Source organism: Diorhabda carinulata, chromosome 2 (genome assembly GCF_026250575.1).
Source record: "Diorhabda carinulata isolate Delta chromosome 2, icDioCari1.1, whole genome shotgun sequence".
Taxonomy (NCBI): domain Eukaryota; kingdom Metazoa; phylum Arthropoda; class Insecta; order Coleoptera; family Chrysomelidae; genus Diorhabda; species Diorhabda carinulata.
Window position 1 is genome coordinate 31,662,986 of NC_079461.1, and position 12,905 is coordinate 31,675,890.

At 31.1% G+C, this 12,905-nt stretch overlaps 1 protein-coding gene across 7 annotated transcripts; it reads right to left on the reverse strand.

The window, feature by feature from the left end:
• Positions 1 to 896: 896 nt before the first annotated feature.
• Positions 897 to 12,732, reverse strand: LOC130890664 (methionine-R-sulfoxide reductase B1). Of its 7 annotated transcripts, none has more exons than XM_057794874.1 (4): positions 12,442 to 12,732; positions 11,944 to 12,051; positions 11,613 to 11,774; positions 897 to 1,204 (listed from the first exon to the last, which is right to left on the reverse strand). In XM_057794874.1, the coding sequence occupies exons 1-4, from the start codon at positions 12,698 to 12,700 to the stop codon at positions 1,020 to 1,022; spliced, it is 714 nt and encodes a 237-aa protein (XP_057650857.1). In that variant the 5' UTR covers positions 12,701 to 12,732; the 3' UTR covers positions 897 to 1,019. The 7 variants fall into 7 exon arrangements, with proteins under 7 accessions (XP_057650857.1, XP_057650859.1, XP_057650861.1 ...); XM_057794876.1 differs by having other exon boundaries at positions 897 to 1,168; positions 12,442 to 12,729; XM_057794878.1 differs by lacking the exon at positions 12,442 to 12,732 and adding an exon at positions 12,114 to 12,243.
• Between the last annotated feature and the right edge of the window lie 173 nt (positions 12,733 to 12,905).

Here is a 12,905-nt window from a genome sequence, read left to right on the forward strand (position 1 = left end):
ACGAAATTATTACATGACCCCCAAAATCAAATATTATTTATAAAGTGAATGTGCAAATTATTATTTATAGTTATTAATGATATGCAATGAATTCAATAGTTTTTTATTACCATGTGATTTATCCAATACATAAAATAGAATCGTTTCATATTACTAACAAGACTTCATTTGAATTCCATTTATCGTAAAACAACTACTTAGTACCAGGTATTGATTATGCAAAAAAATTATGTTAAGTTGGTATAACTGTCCTTTAAACCCAAAGCTTGACATTGACAATAATGATAGCGTATTTGCCACTAAGTAATGAAGATAGCATTTTAATGCTAAGTGTTTTTTTTTCTGTTTTATTGGTTCAATGTTTCATGTCGTATCGGGTGTATGATGATTTTCTCCCAATATTTTATAATTTTTTTCACTTCTTATGTACAGTTCTATCGTATATGCTAACAACTTTATAAATAAATATTCCCTTATCTAAGTTGCTTGTCTGCTTTCTGTTCCCTTGAAAACATTGCGCGCAAGCAACCACATTATTTATTGTTAGTTATTTGTTTACATTTTACTATAAAGTGAAATGTAATTTGTGACGTCAGATGACAGATTTGATAATAGACCGACCTATTTTCTGTAGAGTCCTTGACCCAAAAGTATGTTCTGTGGCTTGTCATCTGATATTTAGTCATATCTGTTATGAAATTCACTGTTTTCAGTAATTACAAGAAACAATATAAATGACGTTATATTGTTATAAAATTTTGAAACTAAACCTTCAGATTTTATCGAAAATTTATAAAACTGAACAGATTGTGGGAGACTTATTTCAAATTATCTAATTTACAAACTGGCGTAATATAAAAGCTGCTTTTTATGGGAAATGGGAAAATAAACACACATTTTTCTTAATTCAATCATTTGTTATCTTCAAAATACACAACTATTAATTTGTTTTAATATATTGCTTCATTAAATTAAAAAAGCCACTGCATAAATTATATAATAAAACCACATGAAAAGTCTCAGCTACTGGTGTCCTTTTCACGTGGTATGAAATTTAATGATGCCGAGTTGATACAAAATCTCTTTTTAGTCGGTGGTGGGCCATCTCCAAAAACATGTCCTAAATGAGATCCACACTTGGCGCAGGTTACTTCAGTACGGATTCGCCCTGGTTGGGATATGAGGAGTAAAAGGTTTGAACCAACTATATTTCAGGGTAATAAAGAGCGGGGAGTGGATATGAAGTGTATTGAAAATGAGAAACCAAAACCAAAATAATGTACAATGATACAATGCAAAACAAAAAATAAAAAAAATGGTGTAGAGGACCATTCAAAAGAGAAGCGATGATAAGGGTTCAGGCAAGGGATAGGAAGAAAAAATTTACAATTAGATTTTCCCAATGTTTCGCAAACTGCAAACAAACACTAAGAATATATTTACACGGACAACAACTGACACAATAAAATATTACTCCTTGTGTAAATACATGATTAAAATGGTGACACAGGCTTTTAGATCATTTTATTATTTTTGTTACTTTAAAATTAAAAAATATTAACAAATAATTTACTTTTATTTATACTATAGAGTCGATGGAAAGTAACGTTAATCAATTCACATCTCTGTTAACAACAAACAAGAATTCTACCTGAAAATGGATACAAGTGATTAAGCTACTCAAGAAGTCACCCTACTGCGACAAGGCCAGAGTCAGCGAGAAGTAGCTAGTGCGCTGAACATGATTCAGTCTGCTGTTTCCAAAATTTAGCGTCCTGAAGACTTAAGGCAGCTAACCTTGACCAAATGGCCAGCTACTGGCTTCAAATTAACCTTAGCCCGCCTTTGATTTGCCACAGAAATGACAAACAATGTGTGCCTGCATAGTAGCGATAGCAGAAGACGAATCTATAGGGAAGCTGGAGAAAGATTCGCACAGTGTTACATAAAAGAAAACGTGGCTTTTGAAGGAGGTTCTTGGATGGTTTGGGCGGGCATGCCAATGGAAACAAATATTGGTTTCTATTGAAACTGATGGTGGAGCGGGTTGATTAACGGCGGACCGATATTTGCAAGAAATATTAGGGAATCGAGTGGTTTCCTACGCTAATTTCATCGGCGATAACGTCAACGTTATGCAGGAAAATGCTCGTCCACATACTGCAAGTTCCGTAACGGTTATCAAAAAATTAACTCAATGACAACATATACAACTCATTTTAAAGCTAAGACTTGGCTTTGAAAAAAATAATGGAAGCCACTTTTGACCGCGAGCGTCCACTTGAGTCGATTTTGTTGCTCACGAGTGTTGATTGTTCTCTAAAAAATTTCATCTATTTGTAATTGTAGTCAGCTATGACAATTATTTGGGTTGATGTTATACCAGGTACCCACTTTTCAGATATTTATCTCGTTATTTGATAAATTGATGATTAATGCTTGACTAATCATTAATCAACTGTAAAACCCGGTCTATAGCTGAGGAAACCAAACCACAAGTCACAGATAACTGAATTGTTTTAAAATTAATTAGGTACATCAAGCCATGTCACATATAAGGAAAAAAACTGCGGAACCACCAAGTTTCGGGACTAAATAAGTGTTTTGAAATTTGACTTTTGGTATTTGTTTCTAAATTTTCGAAATTTTTCTGTTATTTGTTAAGTTGAATGCAACTATAAACTTCAATTTTGTTAGAAATACCCAAATTCTGGCGACTTCTACCACTTTCCTATTTTCGGCGGTGTAAGGAATTTTTTTATTTGGGTAACTCAATATTTTCAATCTATAATAAAAAAAATGAATCGTCGATTGTGCTGCTAAGCGCAAAACTCAAGATCACATGAACGGATTTTGCTAATTGTTTTGTATAATATTCCTTGAAGTACGAGGATGGTTCTTATAGAGAGAAAAATTTAAAAAATTATCCAAAAAAGTTTAAAAAGAAAAATTTTCTATGTTCTATAATATAATCAAGTGTTAGTGGAGAGTTTCCGGGAAGGCAAAACAATTGAGTGACGTTAATATCAATCAATGTCGATATTTATACGATGGCAATATTAGTCCATATATGTAATACTTCTATATGGACAGTTTCTATAAGTGGAAGCTGTTCCGACTAATGAAGACAGAATGGCAACGATTTCTCTAACCTCCGAGGTTCCAGCTCGACTTTGCGCATTCTTAAGCATGCGCAGTATAGATAAAGTGTCTCGAACGAGAGAGAAAATGAATATTGTCGGCACCGTAACGTAGGAATAATATGTATTAGGCGGCCCCTAGATCCTACAATAACATTGTAAGGCGCTTAGGATTAAAACGATCAATTAAATTGCACAATAAACGAACTGCTGCGCAATATTCTCGTGTTTAGTGGAAGAATATTTTTGATCCCGTGCGCACTGTGCGTAAAGCAACATGTCCGAACAAAATATACCTGCTGCTTTAGTTGTGTTGCGAACACGTCGAAAAATTGGTACAAGAAAATACAGAAATACACTCATGAAAATATTTTAAAAGATTTGATGTTATATGAGGAAGCAGACTTGAAAAAATTTTTTGTACCCCTTCCAGTAGTTAGTTCTCAAAGAATTGAATTTTTTGAGAATGTTTCGTCAGCATCAATTTTTTTTATCACGGTCATGATATTCCTTACTCATGTCATTCCACAAATATGTACAATTGGATACATTCGACGAAAAACTCTCTTTTCTTAACTTTTTTATTCTCTTTTTCCGCCATTATGCACGCGCGCGTGTATTTCTCGTCAAGACGAAACACAGACTAAAAAATATTGCGCAATACTGATCCTACACAACGCAATGGAAAAATGTGGTGCAATAAAAATTAAACTCACTCAAACTTTTGTTCAATCATTGTGCAATATTCAATATTATCCCTAAACGGTCAATAATATTGCACAATTCGTAATATTGCTCAATAAAATTGATTGTCTAGGGGCCGCGTTAGTCAAACACGAATTGTCTGTGGTAAAATGTCACTTGAAATGTGAACGTCTCTTTGATGTGCATCTATAATATTACTAAATCTAAAAGCCACAAATTTCTACAAAGTTAAAAAAGTGTTGTGCGTTTTTAACTCATTTATACTTGACATGCCTCATATAAGGCGGCGCACAAATTTGGACAAAGCCCGAAATGCAACGAGATGTTGCGAAATATTTATCGTTAGGTTGGGTTAGGCGGCACGAACTTTGCCGGGTCGGCTAGTTCCACATATGTTTGTTTCAATTTTATAAACGAGTGTCTGTATTACAGAAATCTACATGACACACCCTCTATTTATGAAAATTCTTATTATTATTACTAAGTAATACATTATAATGAAAATTAATGGAAACTGTATTTATTTTTTGGACTAAGGTCGTTGTCCCCATTTTTCCAATATTGGACGGTTTTTAACCTAACTTTTTAAAATATATTTGATATTTTTGTTTTGTTTAGTTATTTCGAAAATAATGGATTGTCAGCTTCGGTTTTGTTAAAGTTATATACATAATGCGAATAAAGTATTTCTTCTATATATTCTGTTATCTATATTAACAGATTTTGGGTGAGAAATATATATAGAAATCTAAAGTGCAAGGATGGCGATATGCAAAATATTAATTTTGTAGTAATACTCACTTTCCCTCACATATTGAACGCTTTTGACGATAATAAAAGTGCGGATTTATAGTAAACAAATTAATAACTGCAAACTAAAACAATTTACCAAGTGTAAATAGCGATTTTTTGAGATATAACTGAAAAATTACCGCATCGTCTTCAAAGGACGCTTGCTACTTTTGGAAAAAAATACATTAGGTAGGTAAGATGAACATAAAATCATATATTTGACACTGTATGATAATTTTTATTTGTTCGTGTAAATATACTCACAACTTCAAACGCATAAGCTGTATGATATTGGTTAGTTTTTTAGCTTGTAAAACACACACGTTAATGAAATTAGGTGTTAAGGAAGAAGGTCGAAGGTCATTGATGATTTCAAATTTTTACTGGGATTAAATGTTCAGTCAATTAAAAAGATTCAAAACTAAAATTGTATTTAAATATTTTATCAATTCAATTTACCCAATTACAATTGTGAAATCATCACAGATTTATTTTTCATTAAATTCAGTTATCAGAATAAATATTTTTAATTATAAATTTGTTTCTTAAAACATTTCGCTACAACAGTAAGTAGACTTGCTTCAAAATGCTTCTGATAGAACATTAGTTTCAAAAAACAAGTAAAAATTTGCTGGAATAGGTCGAAACGTCAATTTTTACCTGTTTTTTACAATTAATTTTCTATCAAAAGAGATCTAAATTAACCTATTGAGTTACGATACTAGCGCAGCTTACAGAGAAAGTACACGTGCGCCAAACCTTAGCGACTGTCAGCTGTTTGGCCTCCTGAAGTCTACTCTTTCGAAAACAATGTCTGTAGACAAACCAGTATAGCCGTTGCCTTAATTTGTATAGGGGTGGTTTTTCTGGTTTTGACGTAACGGATAATGGTAAAACTTCAAATGAAACTTGGAAAAACTACAATTCAAACTTATAATTTATGAAACAAGTGTATGACAATGAATGTTTGTCACGTCCACGTGTTTTTGATTGGTTCAAACGATTTTAAAATGGCCTAGAAGTCAAAAATTTATGAGAATATCGAAAAAGTCAGTTTTATTCGGCTGAGTATTCGTGCGATTGTTGTATCTATTGACAAATTGCGGCAAATTTTACGACAGAAAAAAACTTCCTGCAATGTCTCGAACAATAAAATAGGGGTATATATTGAAGGTATAATAAATAAATATACATATCAAAATAAAATATTTTATATCACCAATCTCGTTATTTAATAGCCACATATTGTATAAATTATCATTGTAAGCAGATTCGACACTTACAGTAGACCACTTTCATATTGACTTGGTTAATAATATATAAAACCATTTATTTTTATAAAATATTTATAATCGCAAAATAATAATTTTAAAACAATAAAAATTAGACTATCAACTGGACTTGCTGCAATACATTATCCCATGAAAAATTCTTATATTCATAAATTTTAATTGAGACATTTTCACATAACCGAACAATTTCTTTAAATGAAGAATAAGTCTTGATAGTATTCATATCACCAACTATAATAAGTTTATGTTTAGCCCTAGTAATAGCTACATTTAATCTTCTTTTATCTTCTAAAATGTCTTCAGATTCGGGAGTCTTACAAACCGATGTATCTCTGGAAACGCCGCTGGAATAAATGATGACACTTTTATCTTTACCTTGAAACTGATCAACCGTATTTATATCTACATTTTTTATAATGCTAGCGATTTGTTCTACCTGATGTCTATAACTGGCAATTACTCCTATATCATTAGAATTAACACCACCTTCTAATAAAGCTTTAACCAAAATATATATAACGGCAGCCTCGTGAATGTTAACATTTGAAGAATTATCCTTTCCATATTTTTTATGCACCTTCCAGTCCACGTCTTTTGATAAATTCCATACTTGGCCAATATCGACGAATTGAACAGCATTGTCCAAAGAATCATCCAAAGATTTCATTACCCAATCATTACTATGATAAATATCTTGTAATTTTTTTTTGTTTGGTAACTTTATGGTCGATTTTGCAACTTCTTCGCTACCTATTTTCAACTCGTCCTTATAAGTTAAGCGATTCGCAAAATAAGTGATCCTACTGTTCATTCTATAATTTATATTTAAAGCTGCACTAGCAGTCTCACTATATAATCGTTCGAATAGACTTTCGGACATACCTAAATTTCTAGCTTTTTGATTTCTTATGACGGCAGGTAATTGATCAGGATCACCAATTAATATAAAAGTTTTACAAGCATAAAGTGGTCTTATAATAGAGCTTTGCGAGACTTGTGTACTTTCGTCGACTATGCATACGTCCAAAGTACGTTTCATTAAAACTGGATGACCAGAACTCATACATGTCGTGGCTATAATCTGAACATTCTCAAATACTTTCTCATATTCTTCAGGTGAAGTACAATGCTTTGTGAGATTACGTTCCGAATACTCATGTAAATCTTGGTGAATTTTTGCATCAGAGCCTAATCTAATAAATTTAACTCCAAATTTCAATAGTTTCAAGCAAACATTATCAACTGCTGAGTTTGTGTGACTTGTAATTAGTACTGTTTTCTTCAATTCATAGAATAATTGGATTAAGGCGACAATCGTTGTAGTTTTTCCTGTTCCAGGCATACCTTTAATAAGAAAATATTCGTTAGCTGCTATTGCTTTCAGTACAGCTCTTTGTTGAATGTGGTTTAATCTCCTTAAAATGTATTTGCCCTTTATGCCGATTTCTTTGGGTAACTTAGATTTAAATGTAGGGGAAATTTTATCTATTATAATTTTTCTTAAATTTTCTGATTTAGGATTAGATTCTAGTAATAAAGCCAAGTTATTTAAATTATATCCTTGGCCTAAATCCGATGTCCAATTGTCTATGCAAAAGATTTCGTTTTGATATCGATCACTAATATTTCGCTCCAGTGAGATTGTTATTGAATTATTGGTTATATTTCTAATAAAGCCAGTCGCAATGGCATGTCTCTTACTCGAGCTAACTATTATATATTGACCTTCAAACATTCCAATAGTGATTAAGTTTACTGGTGAATCGTTGTTACTTTTTTTGAATACATGTTCAGTGATGGCATCATCGGAGTTATTTGTTGTTTGAACAAGTTTGAGATTACTTATACACTTGCCATTTTTCTCTCTTTCTTCTGGAGCTGTTAAGTATATTTCTTTCATGTCTCTTGTAGATGAATTAGACATCGATTCAACTATGTTCAAAGTTGCCCATTTGATGAAATAATGTATATGAGTTTCACTTAAATATTCCAATGTTTCTTGTTGAATTTGTCTTAAAACCGCATTAGAAGATATATCTTCATTATTGAAATGAGCATAAACTACACAAATAGTTTTGAGAGGACATGTTTTACAACTGGTATGATTAATTGGTTCAGGTAATTTGAGTAGAATATTTTTTTCATCGATTATATCAGGTTTCTGCATAAGGTAATATACCAATTCGTTTCTTAAATGGATTAAATCTCTTTCCTCTCTTTCTGAAGAGGAAATTTCTTTTAAAACCCCCTCTTTAAGATAAAGTAGTAAGCCTGATGATACATCATAACCAATTTTTTTCATCATCATTAAGTACAAAATGACTTGACCTCTATGCTCTATGGATATTGATGCTTTACCAGTTTTTATTTCCAAGGGCATAAGTCGTTTATTAGTCCTGATAGTAACGTCAATTTTACCTTTTATACCAAACTCTGGACACCAAATATTTTCTTCAACATCTTCAATATCATCTATACTGCCTTTCCAGTTATCCTTTTTTTGTAACAGTTCTGAATTTACACCTGAATTATTAACATAGCTTTTTATGAATTCTTGAATTTTTGGGATATAACTCTTAACTTCATTCTTTACCCAAGAAAGTGAAATATTACATTCAAATAAACTTTTAATCACATTATCTTTAGACACATATTTGTCCATCATTTTTTCAATAACTTCAGTATCTAAAATATTATTTTCCAAGGCACATTGAAAGATACTATGAACCAAGCTACCAACAAGCATATGTTCATTTGAACTACCCGAACTTTTAAATCGTATATTTAAAGCACTTCTTCTCTTACACCACAAGGAACTAATTAAAGTAGTAGTAGGTAGTAAATAGTCTGGCTCAAAAATCAATAAACCATGTTCATTGTTTATAACCCAATTACCTTGGATGTTTTTGCATACAATACAAACTGCACTTCCTATTTCCAAACAAGTATATACCCAAGAACCTCCTAATATACAAAGCACTTTCTCGTTTGACAGCAGTGATTTTAAAGTAAGTTCAATTTTTGTTGAAGTTCGAGTAATATTAATTATTTTACAACGATGAGGCTGGGTTAAGTCTAAATTTGATTCATGCATTGTTTCATCTTCCCAATTATCAAAATCTATATTTAATATAGACTCTAAATTTACGCTGTCCATATTTGAAATATGTGGTTGGTTTTCTTTATCACATTGATTTGAACTTGAGCTGGAAATTATAAGAAATACAGACAATACAGTTTTTTAAATGTTTAAAAATCAATATAATCATCTAATGTTTCTATTAATCAATAACATCAAACTAAAATCTTAACAATAATTAATAAAAATCATTCAGCTCTTGAGAAAAATATAATCAACTTTTTCTGGTTGAATCACTTCTTAACCGTAATTATATTATTGGATAACAACTAGAAATCTGGAAATATTACCAGTCTATCTTATTTTCTTGGCTTATTTTTATTATGGACTTTTTTCTTAAGAGCAAATTGTGAATATATGACTCTATATTTAAAATAAATGAATTTGTTTTTATGAAAGAAATGAGGTGAATAATATGGTAAAATAATAAATAATAAAAATATTATACTTTATTTAGATTCTATGTACTTTTTTTCTTACCTATATTAACAAGGTACTTTAATTGCAGAAAAAATATGGCAACTCCTGATTGAAAGTTAGTTTTTCAAAAAAAGATAGAAAAAACTAATTTTCAATCAGAAGAGCCCTGAAACTAAGATTTATAGACAATAACACTTAATGTAATAAAAATGTCTAAGGAATAAGAAATAAAAGAAATTTAATTATTTAACAAACACGTCTCTGAAATTTATTTAAATTGAGGTATCTATACAATTTTTGAAGAGAATGCTTAGTCAGTGGAAAAAAGACAGTCAAGTTTTCATTACCCAATAATTAGCTTTATTTGTGCTATAAAAACTAACTACCAAATAACCTTTGAAAGTTTATATAAACAAAAGAAAATTATATAACTAATCAAGGATTGTTATAATTTTAATAATAAAAGTTCACTTTATCACATAATTATTGACAAATTCATTTTAGAGAATAAAAGAATATTTCATACATCAATAAAAATTATACCTTATATCTGTTTGAGCATCTGAAGTAAATTTTATATTTGAGTTAGCTTTAGAATTTTCTTCATCAGGAGAGTACTTTGTAAAGAGCAGTGTATTAGCTGCAGTTTCAATCTTTTTTCGTTTATAATCCTTCCCTTCATCTACTTTTTTTCTTTTCGTGTTAACAACTGTACTAGATATATCATCGTCTTCAATACCATTCACAGAAATTATATGATGTATTTTTTCACTGCTATTTGATAATTTCGAATTTCTATCATTTAAGTTTTTTGGTATAATGATACTATGCGATTTAGATGAATTTTTAGTTAAAGATCGTTTCATGTTTTAATAAAATGTATTTTTTTTTCTTTATAAACACATTATAACTACTTCATCAAAAAAATAAAACATAAATATGTATGGCGCCAATTTGTTCTTCTTCTTTTTTACTCGCATTGGTCTATTACTTTTCGGTTTGACGTGAAATCAATTTCTAAAATAACTTTACCACCATAGACAAAGTAATATACGTCCTTTGAAAACCAGACACTTTGACTTGAATCTTTTGATGGATATGATTCCTAACCAGCCGAAGAGGAAAAGGCTACGGATGGAGACCACACGATGGACCATATATGTCTATAGTCTATGAATTCCAGCAGTTTTTTTTGTAAAGTCCGTATCGTATATTCCCATTCGAATTACCCCAGCTGCAAATTCGATCGTTCCTCCACTTTCATATAGTTGGTACAGGTCACTACAGCGGGTGCAGTTTTACGACTTTTGGAGCTTCATGGGCGTAGAACCAGAGGTACTTGGCCTTTTAACAGGCTTTACCTGTACCACTGTTGTACTGAAAGATCTTGGTTTGTGGAGGGTTGGAGATGAGGCAAACTTAGGATCTGGGGCCGGACCTAATAGATTCCCTGGTGCCTGCTTGCTTATCACTCTGGGGGAAGACGAGGATTTGTCATGGTTCCTGCCCTTGGAATTTTGCCAGGTTGCTTCCGTATTGAAGTAAGCCTATGAAAATCAATCGTTTTTTGCACTGATCGCCCTCCACATGCCCAAGTAAGCGCGCACAAGGAGGACCACAGCTGGAACGTCAAGATCCAATGACTCCTTGAGGAGGAATTAAATGTATCTCTGCTGGTTTCAAGATGTTGGTCAGATACAAATTAATGGTTAATTATTAGTAGAAGATTCCTAATTACAATGTGTAGGCATATGGAAACTTATTGAAAAAATGTTTTTAATTCTTGAACACAGAGCCGATAAAAAAAGCTAAAGTATAAAAGTACAAAAAATGCTCTATCCTCAGTTGTATTTCCTATTCGAGAGAAAAAATGTTGCATATGTATTTCTAAAAATTTTTAGGTTGAAAATTATATAATAAACGCACATATTTACTATTCAGTTGAGGCTAAATTTCGAAATTGTTTTATTCTGATAACTGAAATTTATTTTTCTACATTTGTGGTTTCCTATTATATTAATTTCAAATTGAACCCAAATCAATTTACTGTTAATTTTGTTCAAGCTAAATAGATATAATATAACCACAAATGTAAAAGGAATTGGTACAACTATTTATAAATACCTCCACTAGTATCAGGGGAAAGTTTAACTTTGCCTTGATCTAGAACATCATTGAAAGCAGGCCATCCACAGCCACTATCATATTTAGTATCAGAGCTAAATAAAGGCTGCTCACAAACAATGCATACATAGGTACCAGCATCATAAGTTTTATTGTAACACCCTGAAATTGAATGGTTAACCTCAAATGTTTACAATATTTGTAAATTAAGAATGTTTCAATTATCGCTATAATTATTTCTTACCCAATAAAAAACTATTAAGAATACATGGGAAATATTATCCTAAAGACACTGAAATGTGATGTGCATGAATTTTACAATACTACTCACCACTAAATGGTCTCTCAGTTCCTTTTTCCTGAGTTACATGATATTGCAAAGGAGTTAATTTTTTTCTTATTTCTTCTTTATCAATTTTACATTCCTGTGACATTTTTACTACAACAAATATAATTTGTTAGGATACAATAAATCCAAACCAATTATTAAAAATTCCATACTTTTAAAAATAATAGATTAAATTATAATAAACAAATAATCTGAAATTTGTTTTGGTATCTATATGTTATAGTTATACATTTTATTTTTAGCTTCTATAGATCTATTGAAATCACATAATAGATAATTAAAAATTCGTCATACTGAATTTCATTTCGAATTGGAACAGCTATTCAGAAATTTATAGTTTCAATGTTATTCTAAATATAATAATTTTATTCCAATATTAATTACGCAATACGAAAGTACCCTATAATTAATATCCTATTAATAAGGAATTAAAAAACCCAAATATGTCCAAGTATCAAATTGTGTTTATTAAAAACTTACAGGATGATGTCTGTAATCTACTATTTTGGTTTATCAACCTACTAGGTTTGTTCAAGAAAGGGCAGGAACTAGTTTGTAACTGTTCTGAGCGTGTGTATTTTTTCTGAAGATAACACAAATTTCTCAGATTTTTGATACTATTCACAAGCACGAATAGTCTTTGATAACATATACCACCTTCAGTGGTTAGTATATAACTGAGCATTTTATAATAGTTAGCAGATACATTCAAGCAAAACACAAAAACACTTCGAACCATAGATTTATTAAACTCCTGACAACGAAGTACTTCATACTTCTGACACCTAAATGTCATTTCAATATATGTCAAATATTCTACAACCCATATCACAGATCACCTATATTGGGTGCATTCCACTCAGCGTTCACGACAATCACATTCATTACCACAATCTTTTCCGTTCCACTTAGTCCAGAGCGTTATAAGCGTAAAGCGAACTGGA

Coding starts and splice junctions, on each gene's coding strand:
- LOC130890664 (XM_057794872.1), bottom strand. CDS start 10,354: ATGAAACGATCTTTAACTAAAAATTCATCTAAATCGCATAGTATCATT. Junction 9,136..10,031: donor GATGCTCAAACAGATATAAG/GTATAATTTTTA, acceptor TATAATTTCCAG/CTCAAGTTCAAATCAATGTG.